Source organism: Ursus americanus, chromosome 7, assembly GCF_024610735.1.
Source record: "Ursus americanus isolate L20-20 chromosome 7, mUrsAme1.1.p, whole genome shotgun sequence".
In the NCBI taxonomy this organism is placed as follows: domain Eukaryota; kingdom Metazoa; phylum Chordata; class Mammalia; order Carnivora; family Ursidae; genus Ursus; species Ursus americanus.
The window spans coordinates 39174754-39199724 of NC_142133.1; the positions used below are offsets into that span (position 1 = coordinate 39174754).

The window sequence follows — 24971 nt, forward strand, 5'->3', positions numbered from 1 at the left end:
CCGCGTCCCTCTGTCCGCCTGCTCGCGTCCAGGGCGCCGCCTCTGTGTAGGGCGGGCGAGGAGGCAGCCGAGGCGGAGCTGATGGCTGCACTGAGGGCGGGGCGGGGTGCAGTCTGGAACCTCCGGGGATGGCGGGCTGTCGGGGGCGTTCGCTGGGGGAAGGGACCCCTGTTGACCCCTGACCTCCGGGCCTTGCTGACGTCAGGAACTCCTGACCCTCGGGCCGGAGTGACTTATGGGACCCCCAGTCTCCGGGCCCGGTTGTCTGTGGGGGTCCCTGAACCACGGACGTGTCTGCAATCGGGGACTTCGGATTCCCGACCACGGCTGACTGCAGGGACCCCAGATCCCAGGACCCGGGAGGTCTCAGGGACCCCTGGAACCCGTCCGCGCGTATGGCTGGCGGTGGCGCTGGGCGCTGGGGGGGCAGTGCTGTTGTTATTGTGGGGCGGGGGTCGGGGTCCCCCAGCGGTCCTCGCCTCGGTCCTTGGCTCGCCGCCCACCTCTCCCCGGAGCCAGTACAACTTCATCGCAGACGTGGTGGAGAAGACAGCACCTGCTGTGGTTTATATCGAGATCTTGGGCCGGTAACGGTGGGGAAGAGCAGGAGGCACCCAAGCCGCGGGTTAGAGGGCGGGCGAGCCGGGGTCTGAGCCTCCTTACATCCTTACTTTCCCCCCAACCCAGGCACCCTTTCTCGGGCCGCGAAGTCCCTATCTCGAATGGCTCAGGATTCGTGGTGGCTGCCGACGGGCTCATCGTAACCAACGCTCATGTGGTGGCTGATCGGCGCCGGGTCCGTGTGAGGCTGCTTAGCGGTGACACGTATGAGGCCATGGTCACAGCTGTGGATCCCGTGGCAGACATTGCCACGCTGAGGATTCAGACTAAGGTGGGGGTCTGGGCAGGCAGGGTCTGGGTGGGGCTGTGAACTTGCTCACATCTCCAGGTGACAGGTCTCTTATATCCATTCTCCCTCAGGAGCCTCTCCCCACACTACCCTTGGGACGCTCAGCTGATGTCCGGCAAGGGGAGTTTGTTGTTGCCATGGGAAGTCCCTTTGCACTGCAGAATACGATCACTTCTGGCATTGTCAGCTCTGCTCAGCGTCCAGCCAGAGACCTGGGCCTCCCCCAAACCAATGTGGAATACATCCAGACTGATGCAGCTATTGATGTGCGTTCTAAGAGAAATGAAAAACTAGGTTGAGGGTTGGGGGCTAGGCTGTGGGGTGCAGGCACCAACTGTGATAGATGGTGGATGAGCCTGTATACAGAAGTCGGGCTGCACATATGTGGCCACTCAGGTTGGGCTGGGAAAGGAGAGAATTTGGAGAAAGTGCCTACATCTCGGTCATGCCCCCAGGCATAGAGTCCCTGGATCTCTTCCATATTTTCTCCTTGTCCTGCAGTTTGGAAATTCTGGAGGTCCTCTGGTTAACCTGGTGAGTGGGACATCCTTCTTTCCAAGAATCCCTGCCCCAGGTCAGTGTGAGAAGGGGTGTGCTTCCTCTAATTCAACGATGTTGGTCAAATTTCTGAGCAGTTTCCTGTTGGCTGTCTCCCAGAATCCAACCAGGTCTCCCCAACTCCCCAGTACTCCCTGCTACTCTTGTTCAGATATCCCCATTTCCTGCTATGTGTCTGGGCCAGGGAATAGTGGGCTCTATCCCTGCAGGATGGGGAGGTGATTGGAGTGAATACCATGAAGGTCACAGCTGGAATCTCCTTTGCCATCCCTTCTGATCGCCTTCGAGAGTTTCTGCATCGTGGGGAAAAGAAGAGTGAGCCTGGCTTAGTGGGGGAGGAATTCCTTTAAGTGGTGGGAGGGGCATTCACTGGGCTTTGCTGGGGGGGGGTCGTCTATTGGGAGGAAAGGGTCGGGGAAGGAAGGAGGTAGCTGGTTGAGGCTCATTTGTCCCTCTATCACAGATTCCTGGTTTGGAATCAGTGGGTCCCAGCGCCGCTACATTGGGGTGATGATGCTGACCCTGACTCCCAGGTATGAGCTTTAGGGGCAGTGACCTGTAGGACCACCAGTGTATTCAGTTGTGGGCAACTGGCACTTGTGTTGAGGTTTGCTCTCAATTTTATCTTTATCTAAGATAAGTTGCCTCACGCTTGGAGCTATCAGAAGAGCTGTTCTCTCTCATGATCTTGACTTTCTCACTCCAGTCCATCTTGTACACCTGCTACCAGGTTGATTTCATCCTGTTACTGCTTTGATTTAAAAACTTCAATCCATTAACCTGGTGTTTAGGGGCCATTTTCCATTTGTCTCCAATTTAACCTTCCAGCTCTGGCTTCTTACATGAATATATTTTGTTCCAGCCAACCTGATTTCCTACTTCCATGGTTTTATTTATGTTGTTCTTGATTTATATAGTTAAATACCAGAACCATTCATTCTAGGCTCAGCTTAAGTTCTATTCTCTCCTTAAAGTTTCTCTTAGAATTCTAGAATGACATTAGTGTTACTGATTTTATACTATGTATCCCTTGGAATTAGTTACCTTTTATGTACATGTCCCACTTCCTAACTTCCAGAAGGCAGAAAGCCAATTGCCTTTGTATCCGGAGTATCTAGTGCATGCCCTTGTCCATGCAGTTGTCAGTGTGTTGATGCGAGATTTGAGGTGAACACAAGATGGGGAGAGTGCCTTGGTGTGGTTAACAGAGTGATCTCTGTCCTTTCAGCATCCTTGCTGAACTACAGCTTCGAGAACCAAGTTTTCCTGATGTTCAGCATGGTGTGCTCATCCATAAAGTCATCCTGGACTCCCCTGCACACCGGTGAGGGAGGGACTGCATTGTGAGGTGGGGATGGGTGAGGTGTGCATGTGCCCTTGAACTGGGCTGTCTATTCCCTCCTTTCTCTCTCTCTCTGTCTTTCACCATAGGGCTGGTCTACGGCCGGGTGATGTGATCTTGGCCATTGGGGAGCAGCTGGTACAAAACGCTGAAGATATTTATGAAGCTGTTCGAACCCAATCCCAGCTGGCAGTGCGCATCCGGCGGGGACCGGAAACATTGACCTTATATGTGACCCCTGAAGTCACAGAATGAGTGGGTCAGCAGGAGTACGAGACTCCTGCTCTGATTTCCACCTTGCTTTCCTGGCCTAGGCTCTGAGGGTACCTGGACAGAGGATTAAATGAACCAGTGGGGGGCAGGTCCCTCCAACCACCAGCACCAATCCCTGGGCTCTGAGGAATCATAAAAATGCTTTTTATATAAAATAAAATTATACCTAGCATCATGTTATAGTCAAAAATAAGGGGGGGTTATAATAAAAAAACATTAAAAAAAATAAGGGGGGGGTACTGATCTTTTCCCCCACAAAAAGGCTAGAGGTAAAGCTGTATCCCCCCACCTCAACTGAGGGGAGATACTGGAGCTGACCATTCTGACCTCCCTATTCAAGAAGACCAGCTGCTGCTGTCTGTTGTTCTGGGCAGTTAATCAGGTGCTGCTCTTTGTCGTGTGCTTGGCTCAGTGCTGGGCCTGGGAGCAAAAATTCCCCACACTTGGCCACAGATCCAGCAGCTGGCGTAGGAAGGAGGGCGATAACCTTGGCTTGAGAGTTCCACATCCATAGTGCACACTGGATGAGGGCGGCCGGCCTGCTGACATCAGGGGTTCCTTGGTAAGCTCCTGAGGTAATGGCAGCCTCAGACCCCTGCCCTTAGGGGCCAGTGGTGGTTTGCGGAGAGGGCGGCAGCACCTCAGATGATCTGGTTGCTGGTCTGGCCAGGGTAGCGCTCAAACCTCCGGTTGGCCTCTTCACTGAAGGCATCACCTAGAAGGTGAATGGATGGTTTAGGTGGGGAAACAGACCCATTGTGGGGAAGGGTGGGTAGAACTGGAGAGGCTGGGAGATCCAGAGGTGGGTGGGAAGACAACCAACTTAGGTAGATGAGAATGAAGGTCTTTCCCTCCCATCCCCCAGTCTCTCTGGGCTCCTCTTCCCACCAAGTACCAATGTGGCAGTTGTGCACCCAGATGCGGTGCCCATCGTATTTGCAGTTACATTTCATTGCATTGTTGGTGAAGTCGCTTTCTGCTACTTCGAAATTGGGGTTGATGACCACCTGTGAGTGGGAGAAAGGCAATGTAACCAGTTGCAGTCCTCAAATCCCAAGGTGTCTTTAACAAACATTCCTCCCACTTGCCAGCTGGATCTCAGGCCCCCAGCACCTGCAGAATGTAGTTTCCTGGCTTCACATCTGTGATGTCAATCCATTGGCAGTCGATGTCATGCCGGTAGAGATCCCAGCAACCCACGGTAATGCCCTGTTCTCCAAAGTTGGCACACTCATACCTCTTGGAGACATCTGAGAGGGATTGGCATATGTCAGTGTGAGGCAAGGCTGTGGGATGGAGACACAGGTGTCTGTTCGAGGCCCAACTCACCCTCCTGACATTCGGTGTCTTCTAGACAGAAACTAGCTTTGTGGCCCTCAGCCACTTTGGTGCCATTGGGGGTCAGAATATCATAGTGGGTGAAGATGTCCATGCTGTGGTAGTGCCTGTGGGGACAAGGGGACCCCTGTTTCCTTCCCTACCCCCAGCAGGCTTGCCCCATCTCCAGTGACCTTGCCCTTCTGCTTGCCCCTCTCACCCATGACACTCGTGCCACACCCAGGAATGGCGCCCAGCTTTGGGCCTGAAGTCAGCTCGTCCCAGGTTGTGGATCTGGGAGGAGAACCGGAGTAGACGCCTGTGGCCGTATGGCCAGTTGGCTGAGCGGGCCGAGCGGGCCAGGCAGTTTTCTTCTGCGGCGCAGTAGAGCATGTGCAGGGGCCGGTCCTCGATGTAGGCTGTCTCCTGCACCAAGGCCGAGTGCAGCAGCAGATCTGATGCAGCTGCCCCAAGGAAGGAAGCAGAGTGTGGGAGGTCACTGATGGGGGGGGCGGGGACAGATAGGGGTGCTTCTTCCTCCCCCTGTGGAGGGGGAGAGGCTGGTTTTTCACAGGCAAGGAGTACCCCTCCGGCTTACAGCTCTCTTTTTCTCTCCAAGGGGGTGGCCCAGAGCCTCCCTTCCCTGGCTTCACTCACTCTCAGAACAGATGACCCCAGCAGTGAAGCGGGTTCCTGTTCTCTTGCAGGCAACGTGGGTGCCATGATGAGCACATTGGTCCAGGGACAGCTCAGACCCTGTGCAGCGTACTCCACTCATCACCACCTCTGTGGTATTCCCTGAGTCCCAGTACCAGGTCTCCTGGGAACATATGTTGGTGTTTCTGTGAGGCCCCACCATCCAGCCTCTTGGGCCAAGGGACTCATTTCCACAGTCCTCTGCCCCAAACACAGGCTTTGGAGGCAATGGCCTTGGTTTCCCTCTCCTCACTCACCTGCAGGCCATGGCTGGCATAGCCCAGTCCAAGTTGCCTACAGGCCACCATGGCCTCCCGTGTCCCCCAGTCATCCCCACAGATGAGGCCCCAGTGAAGGGACCCAGGTCCCCCTATTTGCACCTCCACTCGCCCCTCATGTCGGCTGCGGCCTCCACTGAGTCGGATCTGTAGTGACACAGAATGGAAGTTCTGGGTAAGCTTTTGGGAAGGGGAAGTGGGTGTCCATAGCAGGCATGTGGCTGACGGGTGATTCAGAGGCACATAAGGGCTGGCAAATGGAGGCACTGGGTGGGAGTTGCTGGGTGGTGGGGGCCTGGGACAGTGGGCTGGGAAGCTGTCAGTCTGCAAATCATGACCAGGACTGGAGAGGAGACCAGATCCCTGAACCGAACTGGAAAGATAACTGACCTTGGTCTCTACCCCAGTATAGGGCAGGTTGCATCGTACTCCAGCATCCTGGCTATGGGAACAGTCCTCGGCTGTGATGTTCTTGTGGGGGCACTTCCAGAGGGAGGGTTCCTGTCCAGAGCATCGAACTTCACTTAAGTGGATGGCACCCATGCCTAGGGTGAGAGGTCAAAGATCAGGAGGTTATAACTGGACCTTCACTGTCTGTGTCGGGGTCTCCTTCCCAAGGAATGTACCCCCCGGGAGAGTGTGTACCTTCTCCTTCCCTCTTCCTCCCATCTTCATCCCCCTCACCCTGCCCCATGCGGGCACCACTCAGAGCCTCTCGAGCACTCCCGAAGCCCAGCTCCCGACACACCACGCTGGCTGCCTGCAGGTCCCACTTGCGGTCACAGACTGTGCCCCACGTGCTGGCCTTCAGGACTTCCACCCGGCCCTCTCCAGGGTGGGCCCCACCCTTTAGACGCACTCGGGTCTATAGAGGAGAGAGATGTGCCCAAAAGCAGTGAATGGAAACATCAGCACAGAGCTAAGTAGACCTGGGAGATGAATGAGATTCTGGTTGGGGGGGGGGGTGTCTCAGGACTGTGGCCCACCCCCTGGAGAGAGGTTCCTTTCTGTCCTCAAAGGTCAGGGCTGTGCTTAGTCAGGGGGTGGCTAGGCTCTGGGGTTCTCCACCTGGGGTGGGGAAAGTTATAGTCACTGTCTCACACACCTCCCCCTGAGGCTTCGACTGTTGTTGCTTCTTCTGGCCACTGGATGCTGCGTAGAGAGGGCCTGGCACACAGCTCACCACCGCAGGGGCCCCCCCAGGGCACCTGGTGGTGTCATTGGCACGATAGAACTCCAAGGAGCAGAGGGAGAGGTGGGCCTCGGTGCCCACGCACGCCACCCCATGCAGACCAAAGGAGTGTTGCTGCCGCTGGGCCAGCAGCCTGGGGGGACAGGAGTGGGGTGTAGTAGGGTAAAACAATGCTCCTACCTCTGCCCACAACCCTCCTCCCCTCCATGCCTCCACCATCCCCCAACCTTTCATGACCACTTTATCCCTTTTTCATCCCCTCTTCTCTGCTGCGTTTCCCTCCATAGAGACAAAGGGCAAGTTTCCAGGCTGAAAGAGCCCAGATTACCCAGACAGGAGGGTTCTTGGGGGACCTGCAGCCAAAGACCCCTCTGGGCAGGATAGCTAGTGTTGACTTGCCTGACAGAAACCTTGCTCCCATTGGTTTCAGGCTGCTGGCCCTAATGGAGGCTGGGGTTGAGGTTCCTGTGCAGAGAGAGTGGGAAGCCAGGACAGCCCGGCTGAAAGAGATGGGCAGAAGGGAGTGGCTGACACAAACAGGAAGTCTGAAGAGCCAGCGGGAGCGCTCAGCCTTCTATTATACTGAGGCTGAGATAACTGAATCAGGGACAGGATGCAAAGGAGTGAGTAAGTCTTGGGTCTAAATGGCTTGCTTCTCTGAGGCTGAAGAGTCTTCCAGGCCAGAATATGATGGGTAGTTATGAGAAGAATATACCAGAAGGGAAGGACTGGGGCTGGCACATGTGGGAATGAAGATGTATAAATGCAAGACAGACAAAAGTTAAGAGACCACATGACCAGAGGAGAGTGAATATGCACAACAGAATGGCAGAGAGCTCTCCAGACCTGAGCTGAGCTTTAATAAGGTAGTCCATGGTTCTGCAATTTAAATGTAACAGAAGGAATGTTCTGTAGCCACCCGAGCATGAAAATGGGACTAAACTAGAGACGTTAAAACTTGGAAGCACCTCAGAGAGATGCCTTGTGAGAACGAGGGGGCTTGTTTGTTGACACTAACAGAATAAGAGATAGCAGTGGGGCACGCAATGAGAGCAGTGCCCAGAGGGGAGGGCGTGTGTTGGTGAGGTGGGCCTGTGAGGCTGACTTGGCAGTGAGTTATTGTAGTAATGTGCCCATCACTTGATGTCAGAGAGAGGAAGGGATCTGATGACTTGAAGTCATTGGCTAGAAGACACAGAGAGGAGGAAAATTTATAAACACAACAGACACAGGAAGCCTGGAGACTTTACAGAATACCTTTGGAGGCTCAGGACCAGTGGATTCTGAAGCTCAGACAGATCAGGTACTCTCCCAAAGTCCTGTATGGCTGAAAATAAAAGTCAAGGAGGCCATCACAGGAAAAAGATATAGCTTTTCTAAACTTCCGCCTCCCCTTTCCCCATAAGGAACACAGTAAAAACAGCAGTGTGCACTTGGATTTGGGGTTCAGGGAAGACCAGAGCATGGCTATGTTGGACACAGATGATCCTTAGCTAGAAGGCACTACAAGAACAGCCCCGAATTCCAAGTTCCTTTGAAGCCACCAGGAGGAGCTGGGGAAGGAGGGCCACCAAGGGACCACTGGGTGATCCTAGAATGTGCAGAAGAGAGGAGGGGATGGAAGAAAGGGATGAGTTCTCTGTGTCTTCAGCCACTGCTGAAGAAGTTATCGGGGAGACTTCTCACATGCAAATGGCCTTTGGAAGCCTAGTGAGAGGTAATCACTGGGGTTGGAAGCTTTCCATTCTCTTGAATTCCAAAGGAACCCATGAGAAAATTAGGGAACTGGGAGCCTAATTGTGTCAACTGGGCCAGAGACACAGGGACTATAATCTGAACCCATCCCTGGCAGAGGTTTCAGAGGGGACCCCAAGTCTCACCTCCAAGCTGGTAGCACCTATTTTTAAAAAATTAATCAAATAAAGATAAGCTGGGAACATTGATCCCTTAGGCAAACTGAACTTCTTGAGGGAGAGGCAGGTGTGGCATCTGAAGGACAAAAGTGCCAGAGGGTCTGCTAGAATTCACTGGGGGAAGATAAATAAGCATGTGGAACAAGGGTAGTCAGTGGATGAGCTTCTATCAAGACTCGCAAAAATCCTGTGACAAGCATAATTCCGCAGAAACATAAGGGCCAGCATCACTTTATGTTTCAGTGAATCATCTGGAAGGTGGTTTGTAATAGCTACTGCTGCTCCTCCACGTCATGGTGGGGGACTCCTGGACCCCTTCCTGACCACAGCCCAATTGCCCTGACTCATCCTCATTCTGTGCTCTCCCTCTCTTCACACCCAGCCTGAACTTCATTTACCTCTTGACTGATCCCCTGCCCACTCGGGGTTTGGGTTTGACTTTAAGCTTGGTGATTGGTCTGAAAAAGGGAGAAAGAAGTTAGTGGAGGTAGTAGTTAGGTATGTGGCCCAGGAAAGGTAGAGGGTTTTTTTTTTTTTTTCCTGTTTCCAGGAAGGACCCTTTATGCAGAGTGTGGGAAGGAGTAAAGTGAAGGGGCCAGATTTTCCACACACACGGACTGCTACACACCACTGAAGTCCATTTTAGGAACTCAGGTTGCTCTCTGGATTCCACCACAGTGATGAGAATTCTAGTCAGTCCAGGGGGTGAGGGGAGAGGGGATAAGAGGTAAAGGGAGGAGAGAGAAGGGGAATGTGGATGAATTAAGGGGGAGTGAAGAGTAGGGGGTAGGAAGCATGCAGGTGGCTGAGGCTGGAGTCCAACCTATTTAGGGGAAGTATAAGGGTACGGAGGCTTCTCCTCAGCCATTCCTGCATTATTTCCTCCCTGTGCACTCTAAGATCTAAGCTTGCCCATCCCCATGCCTGCCTCCCCCGCCCCATGGCCATTTTGCAGTTACATCTCTAATTCATCAGCTTGGGTTCTGGGATGGACATGGATAGGCTGCCTTCCATCCATCCACCTCCTCGGGCCACAGGGGCGAGCAGGAGGTCCCGGGGCTCTTGCCCCATTACCTTCCAATGGGCTTGGGGCGTCCGGCCGAGGCTTTGGCCGCTCGCTTTCTCAACTTTCTGCGAGGATAAGACAATAGCAGAGTCAAGATCAGTCTAGAACCGAGTGGGAAAGGCTGATGCAGCTGGGGCCAAGGGCAAATTACTTTTCCAACAGGGAAGCTGGAAAGTCAGCAGAATGTTATGAGATACTCCCAAGGCTCAACCCTTCCCAGCTGTTTGGCCTTACATGCCCATGACCAGGCTGACGAGCAGCAGTGAAGCACACGGACTCAGGCTAATAGAGCCCCTATACCAGCACCCACAGAAATCAGGCTGGGGCAGATGGGCCATGAGGACTAGGGTCAATAGCAGGGTTGATCTAAACCAGAGGGGAGGGCTATGGGGAGGGTATAAGTAGGAAGGTGTTAGGACTGTTAAGATTGTCAGACTGACCAGGCAAGGAGAGAGAACTGGCCTGGTTATAGGGAGGCTGACTGTCTTTTATTCTTGGATGCTCTCTGACTTATGGCATTTCCAGGTCTGAGGGCTGTGGACCAGGACCAAGGCTGGATGTCCAAGAACATTAACTTGGTTTGACTGGGGAACATGAGGCCAGGCGGGTTAGGATGACAGCATCCTTCCTGCCTAAATTAAATCCCACATGCTTTAGTCATTCACAAACGGAGCTCAGCTCCCAGACTTACTTCCAGAGAAATAAATTCTAAAACTTTATTTCTTTTTAATTGGCCTAAATATTTGACCTATTTTATTCTTCAAGAGGTTGCCTTAAGTCTAATGTCTGGAAACTAGGTCTGTTTCTCCTCTCATTCTCCTTTTGATTTTAAAGACTAATTTTGCCCCCTCTCTGTCCTGTCCAACTTTGTACAGATGAATGCAGATCTTGCTTGTCTGTTCTTATAAGTTTGTGGGACTCCCTGTTATCATCTTACTTATCCCCTCTTTAAACATGTTCTTACTCTGATGTTTTCTCTTGAGGAGTCCTATCTGGACACAGTATACTGTGTGCAGATGCACTAGGATATTAATATATAGATTTGAAACAGCGCTGGAGTTGCTTGGTATTTCCTGCCCCGGCTTCTTCCTGAGGATGTATTTAGTTGGTATTTTTGCCAAAATATCCAATTTGTCCAAAATTCCTAGGAAAGAGTATACAATAACTCTCAGGTCTCTTTCCTGAGACATTACTAAGAGTTTAGAACCTCTCATCATACAAGTATAGTGTGAAATTTTTTCTCCAAATGTCTCTTCCTTGGATCTGTCTGAAATGAAATATATTTTGTGTGTTCTTTCAAGATTATCTTGATCCTCTGGCTAGTACTCAGAAAAATGTATTATTATCTAGAAATTTAGAAGTACTTCTTCTCTTAGTTATTTATAAGGTTTTATATTAAATATCATATGGCATACCTAGTTATATATAAGGTACAATATAGATTATATTAAGAACCTGGTGCTTATTTAGGACCAGTACTGATATCTGTCTTTATTTACACTCCTTCATTCACAAGTGTGCTTGTTTCCCCCAACATTTGTTTCTTCAACCATCAAATATAAAAACCTACCTACATCTGTGCACCCTCTTCTCATGCCAACCATCTCTCTTCTCTAAGGCCACTCCCCCCCAACGTTTCTGAATTCCATCTCTTAGGACCTCTTTTTCTCAATTGAAAAGTCGTATACAATCTCTCCTCAACTGAATTGTTTTAAACCTGTTCTGATCTCTCCTATACACGCCTCCCACACACACCCTGCACCCCATAACTCCCCCATTCTTCATAGAAAACACTGTCAAGAGTTGTCAATACTCCATTTCTTTATCCTCTCTCTTACCACTCATTCCTTAACCCGCTCTTTTCTGGTTTTCCCCATCACTCTGCGATAATAAATCTAGTAGACAGTTTCAGTCTTCATCTTATTTACCTCTTGGTAGCATCTGACACTGCTGTTCTCTTCTTCTCTCCTTCCTTGGCTGTCTTAACACTACTAGTCTGGTTTGATTCCTAATTCTGGTTGCTCTCTCTTGGTCTTCTTCACAGGGTCTTCCTCTAGCTAGTCACTTAAATTTTTAGAGCCCTGTCTGAGGCATTCTACTCATTCCATACCCTCTCTTTATTTGTTCTCATTTATACCTAACCTTATATTCCATTGCCTTCTTGATGTTTCTACTTAGATGTCTCAAAGTTTTCTAAAATGTAACATAGGTCCAAAAAATAAACCCATAATTCTTTCAGTAAAATCCACTCCAGAAACCTAAGAGTTAACCTTGATACTTCTTTTCTTGACTCCCAAAGTCAGTCCATAACCAAGTCCTGTCATTGTTACTTCCTAAACATCTCTCCAGTCCATCCACTCTTGTTCATCTCCAAACCATTCTCAGAAATTCTGTCAGAGTGATCTTTCGGAGCCCAAAACCTCCTCATGGCCTCTCACAACCCTCCTCGTGAAAACACTTCACTTGTTTCCTAGGGCTTTTATTATAAAGACCCAAATCCTTAATGTAGACTATAAGGTCTTCCATGGTCTCTCATCACCTCTGTGTTCTCAGCACCTTGCACAGTGCTTTTCAAATAGCAGGAGTTCAATAAATAGCTTTCAGCTCTTAAGCTCTTAGAACCTCAATTTCTTTGCCTGCAAAAGGACAGTAAATGATCAATTATCTTTACATTCTTTTCCTCTTCTAAAATTCTACAACTTTCACATGTTCTAGGGCAGAACTATAAAACCAAGTTGAAAAATGATAAATGCATCATGTTCTGATTTTTTCATTCCCCAAATCTTAGCGGCTTCCTCTAAAAGCGAGCCGATGTATCTTCTGTCTCTAAGGAAGGCGGAGTTCTTCCTAATAACCTTGCCTATCCTTTATGTGATTACCTGTGCGAGTGCTCTGTTTGTCTGATGTGACCTGTGAAAGGAAATCTAGATCAGAGCCCCATCACAGAATCTCCCAGGACTCCTGTAACCCCTTTCCTCACTATGAATGATCTCTCTACTTAGTATGTGTCCTCCAGCCTTTATATCCCAGATTCATTAACGGATTGCAATATCTACACAAATATTCCTGATCTCTGAAAATTACTTCATACCATGCATACCTAGGGATAACTGCTGTGTCTCAGACTTGCTGAGGACGGCTCACTCGGAAGCTAGTGCACACTACCTTGAAGCCCAGCCCTGATGGCACACACCATCCTCCTCTCCAGCAGCTTCAGGGGCATTTCCCGTATTCCTCTTATTTTCTGTTACCAGTCATCCTACAGCTCTTCATCCCCTTCCTCTTGGTTGTCACCCTCTGAATCAGCTTCACTTTTATAACAAACTCCTAACTAGTCTTTACTGCGTCCAGAACCTCCTCCCTCCAGTTCACTACTATCGGGTAAACTTTAACAACACTGGGCTTATTTCATCAGTGTCCCATACAAATACTTTCATTTTTTTAAAAGATTTTATTTATTTATTTGACAGGACAGAGACAGCCAGTGAGAGAGGGAACAGAAGCAGGGGGAGTGGGAGAGGAAGAAGCAGGCTCCCAGTGGAGGAGCCTGACATGGGGCTCAATCCCAGAACGCTGGGATCACGCCCTGAGCCGAAGGCAGACACTTAACGACTGCGCCACCCAGGCGCCCCCAAATACTTTTATTTTTAATTTTGCCATAAGATAAAGATCAATCTGGCATGAAAAGTGTTCCATTTTCTGGCTTTTAAGTATTCAGATCTTCCTTCAATTATTTTTCAGCATGACCTTCTACTCTAGTCAACCGTCTTTTGAAAAATATCCTAGTCACTGTCATCTCTGTCTGGGTCAGCAATGACTCCATTTTGCTAAATCCAGCTTTTGTTTCTCAGTCCTTGTGCTTTTAGACCCACCAGCAGGACTGAGTCAGGTGATCACTCGCTTGCTCCCTCTTCCTGAAGCCCTTTACTTGGCTTACAGGCCACCACACTCCCCTGGTGTTCTTTTTACCTCACTTCACTGTTTCCATGTTCACTTTATCTTCCTGACCTCATAACATTTTAGCTCTCAGTTCAGTCCTTGGACCTCTCTTTTCCTGTTTACACTCACTACCTTGGTGACACTATCCAGTTTCAGGACTTATAATACTTTTATTCAACTGAACTCTAGAGTCATATACCCAATTGCTTACTCGGCCTCACCATTTCAATGTCTTAGAGAACGTCAGATTTAACAGGTCCAAAACCAAGTTTTAATATACAACACCCTCCACCCCCTCCTCACACAGAATGTGCTCCACCCACTGTCTTCCTTATCAGAAAGGCCAACTCCATACTTAGCTCAGGCTCAAAACCTTGGAATGAACCTTAATTCCTTTCCTTCTCTCACACCACATTAAATCCATCTGCAAATCCCGTCGGCTCTACTTTCAACCATACACAGAATATGATCATTTTTCACCACTCTCGCTGGTCACCATCACCTCTCACTTTCTTTACTTGGCTTTCAGGAGACAATAACCTCCTAATTAATTTCTCTGACTCCCTGACTCTACTGCATCCCTTACAGTCTATTCTTAAAGCAGCCAAAATAATACTTTAAAAATGGAAGTCAGATGTCACATCTCTGTTCAAAACCTTATCTCACACAGACAGCAAGCCAATCTCCCAAATGTCCCTATGTGGTCGTGAGTGGCCTCCCCATTCTTTCCCAATCTCCTCCTATGTCACCTTTCTATCATTTTCTCTCTTGTTGCCTCAGCTGCAGCCCCAGTGGCCTCCAGGAGCATGCAAGAGTGCCTTCTCCCTCCTTCTACCCCTCCCCCATCCCCTAGGATTTTTTCATTTACGGTCCCTCTTCCTGTAAATGCTCAGCTAGATTTCTACACAGTTTGTGCCCTCACCTCCCTTAAATCTTTCCTCAAATGATGCCTTTTCAAAGAGGCCTTCTCTGACTGTTTTATTTAAAACTGTAATCCCACTTCGACATCCTAACTCCTTCCCGGCTTTATTTTTATTGATTACACTCTTTGCCATCCTTACATTTTAAAATTTTACTATTTTCCAATTCTTCCCTAGTCCATGAGATCAGGGATTTTTGTCTGTTTTGTCTACTGTTGAATCCCTAGTGTCTACAACGGTCCCTGGCACACTGTAGACACTCAATAAATCAATACCGAATGAATGGATCTCTTCACCCTTGTTCATGCTAGCCTTGTCACTTGAAATCCCTGCTTTTTAAATTGTGCTAATTGTTCAGAACCTGATGTTTGGGTTAGGGAAGGTAAAGAACAGCACAGAGAAAGAAATATAGCCCCAACACAGATTATAGTAAAGGAGCACAGCACATAGCTATTTTAAAACAGTTTGAGTCTCTAGACCAGATAAAGTATATTCCTTGGGGCTGAAAGAACTTTCAGATGTGCCAAGAACCAAGGCAAGAAAAATTGAGCAAGTCTGGAGAAGACTAGAGGTTGGATAATATATGTTTACTTTCAAAGAGAAGAAAAATGATTCCTTAGAGAATAATACTCTAGAATAAGTTATTAAATGGAAAGTTTGTGAACAGTGAGGAAAATATATGGCGATCCTTAGAGACTTAGAAGGATTTCAGTAAAAATTAGTTCAAACCACCACGTTCCTTTTTTGATAAGATTACTAAATTGGAAGGCTGGAGAATGGCCATGAATATATCCGGATTTTAAGGGAGACTAACAAAATCTCCCATGATTTCATTATAGATAAAATGGTGAAATGTTGGCTACGTCATTGTAGTGTTCAGTTTGTTCCCGATTAGTGGGAAAAAACATTTCACAACTAATGAGTAAAGACTTGATGAGTAAGGAAGAGTTAGACTTTGGTTTTGAACATTTCAACAATTTTAACAGTCACTCTGATGAAGGCAGAAGGCATAGCTATCGTATATATCCTCCAGAGGAAGCTGGGAGGGATGACAAATGGAAAATAATGTCAAGATTCAGGATAATCTCATGGACTCATCATGGCTTTTTAATGGCTTTTAAATGATGTATCTAACTAATTTAATAGCGTAAACTCAACATAGATTTAGGTTCAAATAGGCTTTTCTATTAGTATCAAGGATAAGGGAAGATCTGAATTGGTTTTAGATGATTACCAGTTCAATACGAAAAGTGGGGTGTTTCCTCAACAGAAAGTCAATACAAAGTCTGGGCATGCTCTACCCAAAGCTGAGCATTTCTACTGTACCCTGCCCTGATCAGACCATATCTGAAGTTGTGTACCCAATGGAAGGTCACCTAGATGTCAAGAGGTCTTTCTGCAAAACTCAACTAAGGAAGAGCTGAAAAGAAATTAGCATTTTAGCCTTCGAAATAGATTACAAAGAGACTGTCAAGATTTCTAAACTCCTCAAAATGACCGCATGATTCTCCAGGGTAGCGAGGCGCTGTAAGCACAGAGCCGTTCACCAGTGTGATCCGTTACTCTGGAAGCTAGGGCGTACACCAGGGCAGGTGGAGAGGGTCGGGCGCCTCCGCCGAAGGATATTCTGGAAAACTTGCCTAGAAGTCCCGGGGGCAGGGCCTGACCTCTCCCCCGCGCCCTCCGACCCTCGGGGATTGGCTCTCTGGCGGGGACACGCGCGCCCAGCTCCGCTCTGGACACACCCAGGCACCGCCTCCGCAGGGGGCGGCCGCGCGCTCCCTGAGCTCCGACGGCGGGTCCCGGGGCCGCGCCCTGCGCCGTAACCGTAACCGCTCGCTGGACCGCCGGCCGCTGGGCGTGGCCTCGCGAGGCTCGGCGCGCACCCCGGGGCGCCGAGAGTCTGCCTGCCAACAGATGGCGTCATGGGCCCGACCCGCGACCGGCGCCACTCGCCGCGCCCCGGCTGCGGACCCGAGAGAGCAGGAGCCTTGCTTGCCCCAGTTCAGCCTCGCCCCGGGGAGCCCCTTCATGGTCCCACAAGATTTCTCAACTCTCCACTTCCGAAAGGGCCTCCATATTTCTCTACTGTTGCAGAGCCCCGGACCCTCCCAGAGGTCGAGACACCACCCCTTAGAGAGCACCCCTCACTCCCAGTCCGCTACACTCAGCGCCCACGTCCCTTCACCTGTAGAAGGCCGTGTTGACTCTCTTTTCGCTAGGGAAGCCCAGCATCCCGCAGACCACGTGGCTGTTATGGGCGCTCCAGCCTTTGTCACACACTTGGGACCAGCCGTCGGGAAGCTTGACTTCGACTAGTCCCTCGGTCACTGGCAGGGGCCTCCTGCCCCGCCCCACAGCCGGTCGAAGTCGCACCTCCTCCACTTGCAGCTGCTGTTCTACCTGGGATGGGACCACAAGCACAGGAAGGAGTCTCAGCGCCTTTTACATGTCCTCCCACCCTCGTGGAGCCCTGATCAAGTGTGTTTGCTGTAAAGCCCGTGGCGAGTAGGGGCTGGCACACCTGCTGTCTGTGGTGAACCGACTCTCCTGGACCACGAGAGTGGAAGGGCGTGTGCTCCGAGAGGTGATGGAGGGTGCTGAGAAAGCTGAGGAAAGAAGCGCCCAAGGCGGCCAGGAGCATGAGGGAGCAGTTCACAGAGGAAGAGGCATGGAAGCAGTAGGAGAGATAGGAAGGGAGATGTTCCAGGAGAGCAGGATGAAGCTGGAGAGGCTCATGCCAGGCTTAGTAACTTGAATGCCAATGCTAAAACAAACCTGGGCTTTACTATGTCTAGGAGCTCTGTCGTTTGTCGCCACCCTCTAAGCCTCCCACCAACCCAAATTAGCCTGTGGGGCATATGGGATCCCCTACCTTCTAGTATCCACTCTAACCACATATAACCACCCCGGCCATCTTGGGTGGTGTGTGTGTGTGTGTGTGTGTGTGTGTCTGAACGGCAGACCTCAATGACATTAGAATCTGAGAAGCCTGGGAGGCGCTGGTCCTTGCAGATGACTCCGGCATCCTCATCGTGGGTACAGTCACTGTTCCCCCAGCCCCGGGAGGCACATTCAGTCACACTCTGCTCAGTCCCACTGCAGCTCAGGTTGTCCAGCCAGATGCGGCCTGTGGAGGGAGAGATGAGGGGATAGAGAGGCTTGTGGAGGCAGGATGGAGGACGTGGGGGAGTGATGGAGATTTTGGAGAGAGTGAGCCTAGAAGCTTCACATCTGGCCAGGATAATCCCATTTTTCTGGTAAGTTAATGGGTGTGCAAGAGATAGGACACTGTGGGAGGAAAGGGAGCACAGGATTGATGGGGGGTTAGTGCTGATCTGGGGGATACTCAAGAAGTTGGTAGGGTGAATAAAAAATCAAAAGAGTCAACACTGAATTTCTGATCAGTCCTAACCTATTCAATAATAGCTACAATTAATCAAGTACCTGTTGTGTGTTAGGCACTTTGCCATGTATACATATACATGATTATTCTTAGAGCTGCCACCATTTTATGTAAAGAAATTGGGGTTCAGGGGCGCCTGGGTGGCACAGCGGTTAAGCGTCTGCCTTCGGCTCAGGGTGTGATCCCGGCGTTATGGGATCGAGCCCCACATCAGGCTCCTCCGCTGGGAGTCTGCTTCTGCCTCTCCCACTCCCCCTGCTTGTGTTCCCTCTCTCGCTGGCTGTCTCTATCTCTGTTGAATAAATAAATAAAAACTTAAAAAAAAAACAGAAATTGGGGTTCAGAGAAGTAACTTGCCTAAGACCATACAGCCAATACATGGCGGCTTAGGGGTTTAAGCTGTTTGTGAGACTTGGAAATCTAAGTTCTTTTCACCCCAGCCTTGCTTTCTCCCATGGGCCTGCCCTGTCTGTGCTGCCACATTGCCCCTTGTTTTTCTTTCTGCCTGGACCACACTGAAATGAATATCTGATTTGTCAGGGTTGGATGGACCCAATTCCACATGGAATTCCACCCAATGTGACTAGTCTGTCCCAGCCAATGGCAGGGATGCATCATGCACATCCTGACAGGACTCACCCAGCTTCTGCTGGGATGCCTACTTCCAGCCCCACCAGGCCACTGGAACCATCACAGAGTCCTCGTGACTATGACCTTCCCCCACCAGGTCTGATTCAGTCCTTTGATGCCATCCAGAAAACTCCCTCAGCCAGATGACTGTCCTTACATTTGAAGACAACCTTCAGGTAAATGCTATCCAAAGCTTTTTTCTTTTCATACCAAACATCCCCGGTTTCTTCAGCTACTCCCTCTTGAAATTTGGCTTCCAATCTTTCACATCTGGGCAGCTCTCCTCTGAAAGTAGTTCCATTTTCTACTGTCTCTCTTAAATGTGGCACTTACAAGGCACACTTTATTCCAGAAGTGGTCCAGCCAGTGGGAAGCGGGGATGCGCTGCAGACTGCACCGGCTTCTGTCCCTCAATCCTACTGTGGCTCATACAAAGTAAGCACCTTCAGGTCGCAGAATTCCTCTGAAGCTCCTCCCCCATTCTTGTCTGAAGAGTTTATTGTTCTTAGTCAGTGCCAGCTTGCTGGTTTCAGCTCTTGCCTCTAATCTGATTTTGTCAGCGGCAGTATCTGTGATCCCTTCTGGTTTGGGATATCTGGACATCATTATCTGCTCTCAGCTTTCCACCAAACCAACTGTACTTTACTTGTACAGGGCTCACCTGTATCAGGGCTGCCCTTGCATGTGTCTTTGTGGAATCATACATTTGCAGAAGAAAGGAACTTAGAGATCACCTGGTCATTTTGTACATAGCATATCTGAAGTTCAGAGAAGGCACTGACCAGCCTAAGGTCACGCAGGCCTGAGAAGTGACTGTCAACCATGGGTTACTTGACACTGGCTGTTTTTGGTGTCCTGGGTCCCTGTGCCTGCCCTGGTGTTCCTTCTCCCTGCATTAAGGCAATACCTAGGCCATGCATGGAGTGTTGCTCACCTGTTCCAGGGCCATATTTGGCACTGTGGGTCCAGCCCGTGGCCTCTGTGAAGCCCAGCTCCCGGCAGAGGACGTGAGCAGCTTGAAGGGTGAAGTCGTCATCGCAGATAGTGCCCCACTCGCCAGCTCGCTGGATCTCCACGCGACCCTCGAAGGGCTTCCTGGGGAAGCCGGCCAGCCGGAAGCGCAGCCCCTGGCTGCCAGCCCTCTTCTCGGGGGGCGTGGATGGGGATGGAGATCCCAGGCAGGAGCTGCACAGCAGGCACAGCAGCAGCCCCCATGGGCTCCACTGCCAGACACTGACAGGTCGCATGGCAGGGAAGGCCTGGGTGCCCCAGAGAGAGAGCGTGTAAGAGACACTGAGACCAAGCCGGGCCTGGGTCCCAGAGAGAGGTCAGGAGAGGGAGAGAGACACCAAAGAAGGACAGAGACAGAGACTGTGTGAGAGAAAGACAGGGACCCAGGGACTAAGTGAGAAAGAAACACAAACTAAATAAGAGCAGAAGCACAGAGTCAGAGAGGTGCAGACTAGGGAGGGGGGAGAGAGAGAGGGAGACAGACAGAGACACAGAGATAGGCTCTCCCTCACCATCAGTTGTTCTGTCTCACGAGGTCCTTTCCTAGCTCTGTCATCATCCCCTCATTTATCCCCACGCACTGGTCTAAGAGACCCAAAGATCAAAAGACAGTGATTAGAGACCAAGAGGCAGAGAATAGTCGAGAGAAAGAGATCGGGACTGAGCAAGAGGAAGACCCAGACAGGATGTGAGAGGAAGGGAAACTGTGGGAACGAAAGGGGATCAAACAGAAAGAGACAGCAGAAAGAGACAATGTGGAAGATGGATAGAAGGTGACCGTGAGAGAGCCAGTGCACACAGCAATGGAGAGACACAGGCAACAGGTGAGGAGAGAGCCTGGCAGGAGCCAAGGAGGGGTGGTGGCCAGGACCCAGATGATTCCATTCAGCCAGACAGAGGACAGCTAGCTACCGATTGTGGAGAGAAGCAGGTGAGGGGGCTTACGAGCCCCTCAGATCTTAGGTTCCCTGATTGGGAGCCAAGCCCAGAGTCCTGTCTGGGCAGATTCTGTGGCAGAGCCGGCAGAGACCAGGATGTATGGAGAACCCCCCCTCCCACACACACACCCTACCCAGCACACAGGCTCTCACATGCCCTGCAGGGTCAAGGGGCCCAGGAGGGCCAGGCCTCAAGCTGGGAGGGGTAATGGGGTGGGGTTGTCCAAACCTCCTGCCAACACTGCCATCGCTGTCACTGGGCAACCGGAGGCCAGGGTGCCAATCAGCACCTCAGCCAAGGCCTTCTCTCTGTCTGGGACTGAGAACAGCCCCTCTCCTACAAGGGGCCCCTGAACATGCTTTCCCCAACTCTTACAAACAACACAACAGGACAGCTTTGTTCTGGGGACATTTTTGCTTGGGGGCCCAAGGGGTAGGGCCTCACAGAGGAGCCTCCAGCCTTAGGGCCCTGGCGGCTGCCCAACTTGGAACACCCCGCAGCCCCCCACCCGCCAAATATCTGCCTCCTCTCTTCTTGTGTCTCTTTTTTTTTTAACAGTGATAAAACCCTCTGTTGGTTGGTTTACCCTCGACCCCATCCTGCATCACCCCTTTTTCGTGGTCCCTCCACCATCCTTTCCATCCGAAACTCCCCTTCCTCCCGCGGCAGCGTGACTCCCCCTACCTTTGGCTGAGCGGGGCTCTAGGGGCTGGGAGAAGAGTCCAGGTCCTGGAGATCAGTCCTTGGACTTCCCAAAAAAAGTGCTCGGCCAGGGGAGACTGGACCCCCCTTCTCTCCCCCCCTCTCCTTTCGTCCCTCCCACGTCCTCTTGAGCCCTCCCACATTCCGCCTTCTCCTTCCATTACTCCCTGGCCAGTTCCCTCCTCTTCTCCTTTTGATCCTCCCCTCCCCCGTGGAGCTGGCCGCGGCCGCTCCACCTCCCCCCACCCCCCCCACCGCCGACCCTCCCCGGCCTGCTCAATGAAGCTTTCTTTTCCCGCGGGCTGGAGGCCGGGCTCCTGCGGTCAGGGAGCTGGACACACAAGAGGCCACAGGGCCGAGGACCGGCCTGGGCGGCAGCCCCGAGAGGCCGCGGCTCAGCTCCGGGCTCCGGGAAGCCTTCCAGTCCCCAGCCCCTAGCCCTTCCCCCACGTCCCGGGCTCCGCGGAGTGTAAACAGCCGAACTCCAGCCGGGCTAGGGGAGGGTCCGGCCTGGAGAACTGAGGCGATGAAGGCCCGCAGAGTCCCTCCGGTGCCCCAGGGTCCCCACTGGCATTTTCGGGGTGACGTCACGGCCTTCAATCTGATGTCACGTTGAGCCTATGACGTCCTACACAGCCCATAAGCCCAGGCGCCAGAGCCCTCTGGCCGAAACCTCGAAGTTTCCTCTGGTGGAGCCACTTGGGAACGTCCTAGAGCTGTGGGTAGGGGTCTGAAGGTGGGGCACCGCCCAACTTATCTGGGGACCCCCTCCCCTTTCTTTTTGCTGCTCTCCTTGCTCCCCCGTCGCGGTCCGAGGAGGCGGGAGAGGGGAACGCCTCCGGGAGCCCGGCCCCGCCCCCGCCCCGCCCCTAGCCCTCAGGGCCAGGAAGCGCGGAAGGAACCGCCGGGGGCCATGGACGGAGCTGTGATGGAGGGGCCGCTCTTTTTGCAAAGTCAGCGTTTCGGTACCAAGGTAGTCGGGGGCAGGAGTTGCGGAACCCCATAAGACTTAGGAGTGGGCTGTAGAGCCCAGCGGGAGGGAGGGGGAGGCAGCGGGTTGGAGCGCGGGCCAGGAGCTGGAGAGCCCTCTGACGTTCCCGCGAAGTTGATTTCACACTCCGGAGAAGGTCCGCTGCCCTCGGGGTACGCCCTTTCTGGTCCTGGGGAGACGGGGCAGCATCCTTCTCGGGAAGCTTCGCCCCCAGTCGGGAAGCTGCAGACCCGAAATCGGCCTGCGCCAGTCTCTTCCGTCGGGGCCCGGACCGCTGGTGCTCGCCCGCTCTCTCCCCAGCGTCACGCTCTCTCTTCCCAGAGGTGGAGGAAGACCTGGGCGGTACTCTATCCTGCCAGTCCCCACGGCGTAGCGCGGCTCGAGTTCTTTGACCACAAGGGGTCGAGCTCTGGAGGGGGCCGAGGGGGCTCGCGCCGCCTGGACTGCAAGGTGATCCGTCTGGCGGAGTGTGTGAGCGTGGTCCCCGTAGCTGTGGAGAGCCCCCCTGAGCCTGGCGCCGCAGCTTTCCGCCTGGACACCGCGCAGCGCTCCCACCTGTTGGCGGCAGACGCGCCGTCCAGCGCCGCCTGGGTGCAAACACTGTGCCGAAATGCCTTTCCGGTGAGGGTGCCGGGGCTGCCCGCGAGGGGCTGGGGCGAAACGCACTGGGCCTAAGAGGTGATGCGGGGTGGTGGCGGTTACAGTAGCAGAGGGCCTAGGCTGGCTCGGACCCTGGGAACAGCGGCGAGGGAATTGCAGGGTCCTCGATATTCTCTCTACTTACCCCAGAAAGGTAGCTGGGCTCTGGCGCCTGCGGAGAACTCACCCAAGCTTTCTGCCCTGGAGATGCTGGAGAACTCGCTGTATAGCCCCACCTGGGAAGGTAGACGCCTGAGAGGCCTGGGCAGGGATGGGGTGGAAAGGAAGGGTGTTCTTGGGAAGGGAGTGATTAAAGGGTCAGGAACCCAGGGGGAAGTAGGAAGCTCCTGAAGCTGGTTTCCAAGTGAGTGCTTGGACAACCTGCCCTACGTCCCCAGCGCCCTCACCCACCAGTCCGGCTTCGGGCCGGGCGCCAATCTAACTGTGTATTCCTTCCAGGATCCCAGTTCTGGGTAACGGTGCAGAGGACCGAAGCCGCTGAGCGTTGTGGCCTGCATGGCTCCTATGTGCTGAGGGTGGAGGCTGAGAGGCTGACTCTCCTGACCGCAGGGGCCCAGAGTCAGATACTGGAGCCACTCCTTTTCTGGCCTTACACTCTGTTGCGCCGCTATGGCCGGGACAAGGTGCGGGGGCTGTCAGGGAGCACCGACTTCCTGGGTCGGGATAGCTGTGGGGTGGGTGGGGTGAGGCAGGACAGGAAGGCGGGAAGTTCTGTCCTCTGGATAACCCTTCCTTGCTTAGCCCACGATCCCACCTCCCTCCCCAGGTAGTCTATTCTTTGTAGATCCTCTATAACTAGGACAGGCCCTGTGACTCATCTCCTTTCAAGGCTCCTGGTAATGTGTTTTCCTCCACACCTTCTTCAGGTCATGTTCTCTTTTGAGGCTGGTCGTCGCTGCCCTTCAGGCCCTGGAACCTTCACCTTCCAGACAGCGCAGGGGAATGACATCTTTCAGGCAGTTGAGACTGCTATTCACCGGCAGAAGGCCCAGGGAAAGGATGGTCAAGGGCAGGATAGTCTCAAAGCTGATTCCCATGAAGGAGAAGTGGCAGAGAGGAAGTTGGCATCCCTGCCTGGCCCTCAGGAGCTCCTGGGTTGCCCTCCTGCCCTGTATGCTGAACCCTTAGACTCCTTGCGCATTCCTCCAGGCCCTTCCCAGGATTCCTTATACTCAGACCCCCTGGACAGCACCCCTGCTCAGGCAGGGGAGAGAGTACAATTCAAGAAACCTCTTTATTGCGACTTGTACGAGCATGTGCAGCAGCAGTTGCTGAAGGCCAAGCTGACGGACCCCAAAGAGGACCCCATCTATGATGAACCTGAGGGTCTGGCCCCAGCTGTTCTCCGAGGCCTTTACGATCTGCCCCAGGAGCCCAGGGATGCGTGGTGGTGCCAGGCTCGGGTGAAGGAGGAGGGCTATGAGCTCCCCTACAACCCTGCCACTGATGACTACGCTGTGCCACCTCCTCGGAGCACAAAGCCCCTCCCAGCTCCCAAGCCCCGGGGCTTTGCCTTCTCTGAACCTGGAGCTGCAGCTGGTGGTGGCAGCAAAGGCCACAGCTCAGACACTGTCCTGTACAGCCAGGTCCAGAAGAGCAGTGCCTCAGGGAGCTGGGAATGTGAGCTGTCTAGAGCAGGGGCTGGGACCGGGGTCAAGTCAGAGGGCTCCACATGAGAGGTAGAGCAAGGCTGGGGTTGCTGATAGGACCACCACGGGGAGGTGGCACTGGGGATCAAAGAAACCTATTAGAACCTGCAGAAACCAGAGGGCTGGAGGATCTTGTGTAAGCCAGCCCAGGGGACTGGAGGGATCAGGGGAGTCAAGGGAAGGATGATTAATCTCAAGAAGTCTTAGAAGTGGGAGAGATGGCAGGGGTGAGGGATGGGACCTGGGAGAGACCAGCAACCCCAAGTCACCCTCCGAAAAGGAATGGACAGCTGCTAGACCAGGTCTATGAAAAGGGGTGCTTGGTCTGAGTTGGTGCAGTTTGAGGGGCCTGCATGGAGGCTCTAGGGTGATGCTGGACTGTGCCTGGATTCTCGCCCCTGCATTGTTCTTTGCCAGAGACCTAGATTTTAAGAAGTTTATTCTCATTAAAGTCAGCTTGGGTTTAAGAGGTCTATGTGTGTGAACAGTCACAGAGGGGACATGGTGGCAGGGTGTGCTGGGTGGGTGTGGAGGGGGTCAGGAGTATGTATTGGGGGCCGAAGAAGGAGGAAGGGGTCC

The 24971-nt window shown here is 52.3% G+C and overlaps 3 protein-coding genes across 8 annotated transcripts; 2 read left to right on the forward strand and 1 right to left on the reverse strand.

The window, feature by feature from the left end:
• Positions 1 to 14: 14 nt before the first annotated feature.
• HTRA2 (HtrA serine peptidase 2) lies at positions 15 to 3259 on the forward strand. Of its 2 annotated transcripts, XM_045788366.2 has the most exons (8): positions 17 to 587; positions 688 to 892; positions 982 to 1176; positions 1412 to 1444; positions 1678 to 1783; positions 1932 to 2001; positions 2697 to 2792; positions 2900 to 3259. In XM_045788366.2, exons 1-8 carry the CDS (start codon positions 82 to 84, stop codon positions 3063 to 3065), a joined length of 1377 nt encoding a protein of 458 aa, XP_045644322.1. In that variant the 5' UTR covers positions 17 to 81; the 3' UTR covers positions 3066 to 3259. The 2 variants fall into 2 exon arrangements, with proteins under 2 accessions (XP_087719720.1, XP_045644322.1); XM_087863594.1 differs by lacking the exon at positions 1412 to 1444 and having other exon boundaries at positions 15 to 587.
• On the reverse strand, positions 3205 to 21191 carry LOXL3 (lysyl oxidase like 3). 5 transcript variants are annotated; one of them, XM_087863574.1, is made up of 15 exons: positions 19375 to 21165; positions 17371 to 17534; positions 16593 to 16807; positions 9554 to 9610; positions 8878 to 8937; positions 6480 to 6699; positions 6059 to 6239; positions 5765 to 5919; positions 5354 to 5521; positions 5058 to 5220; positions 4621 to 4864; positions 4413 to 4528; positions 4197 to 4333; positions 3979 to 4090; positions 3205 to 3798 (listed from the first exon to the last, which is right to left on the reverse strand). In XM_087863574.1, exons 1-15 carry the CDS (start codon positions 19685 to 19687, stop codon positions 3725 to 3727), a joined length of 2379 nt encoding a protein of 792 aa, XP_087719700.1. In that variant the 5' UTR covers positions 19688 to 21165; the 3' UTR covers positions 3205 to 3724. The 5 variants fall into 5 exon arrangements, with proteins under 5 accessions (XP_087719700.1, XP_087719701.1, XP_045644319.1 ...); XM_087863575.1 differs by having other exon boundaries at positions 9554 to 9646; XM_045788363.2 differs by lacking the exons at positions 8878 to 8937; positions 9554 to 9610 and having other exon boundaries at positions 19375 to 19699; positions 21075 to 21191.
• Positions 21192 to 21366: 175 nt separating this feature from the next.
• DOK1 (docking protein 1) lies at positions 21367 to 24859 on the forward strand. Its single transcript, XM_045788372.2, has 5 exons — positions 21367 to 22065; positions 22405 to 22704; positions 22873 to 22966; positions 23182 to 23366; positions 23610 to 24859. The coding sequence occupies exons 1-5, from the start codon at positions 22006 to 22008 to the stop codon at positions 24417 to 24419; spliced, it is 1449 nt and encodes a 482-aa protein (XP_045644328.1). The 5' UTR covers positions 21367 to 22005; the 3' UTR covers positions 24420 to 24859.
• The last annotated feature ends 112 nt before the right edge of the window (positions 24860 to 24971 follow it).

Excerpts from the sequence above, each read along its gene's own strand:
- DOK1 (XM_045788372.2), top strand. The coding sequence starts at position 22,006 with ATGGACGGAGCTGTGATGGAGGGGCCGCTCTTTTTGCAAAGTCAGCGT. Across the intron at positions 22,066-22,404 it reads GTCAGCGTTTCGGTACCAAG|AGGTGGAGGAAGACCTGGGC; the intron begins GTAGTCGGGGGC and ends CTCTCTTCCCAG. Across the intron at positions 22,705-22,872 it reads TGTGCCGAAATGCCTTTCCG|AAAGGTAGCTGGGCTCTGGC; the intron begins GTGAGGGTGCCG and ends TACTTACCCCAG.
- HTRA2 (XM_045788366.2), top strand. The coding sequence starts at position 82 with ATGGCTGCACTGAGGGCGGGGCGGGGTGCAGTCTGGAACCTCCGGGGA. Across the intron at positions 2,002-2,696 it reads ATGCTGACCCTGACTCCCAG|CATCCTTGCTGAACTACAGC; the intron begins GTATGAGCTTTA and ends CTGTCCTTTCAG. Across the intron at positions 2,793-2,899 it reads CTGGACTCCCCTGCACACCG|GGCTGGTCTACGGCCGGGTG; the intron begins GTGAGGGAGGGA and ends CTTTCACCATAG.
- LOXL3 (XM_087863575.1), bottom strand. The coding sequence starts at position 19,687 with ATGCGACCTGTCAGTGTCTGGCAGTGGAGCCCATGGGGGCTGCTGCTG. Across the intron at positions 5,920-6,058 it reads TGGTGCCCGCATGGGGCAGG|GCATGGGTGCCATCCACTTA; the intron begins GTGAGGGGGATG and ends CTCTCACCCTAG. Across the intron at positions 5,522-5,764 it reads ATACTGGGGTAGAGACCAAG|ATCCGACTCAGTGGAGGCCG; the intron begins GTCAGTTATCTT and ends GTGTCACTACAG.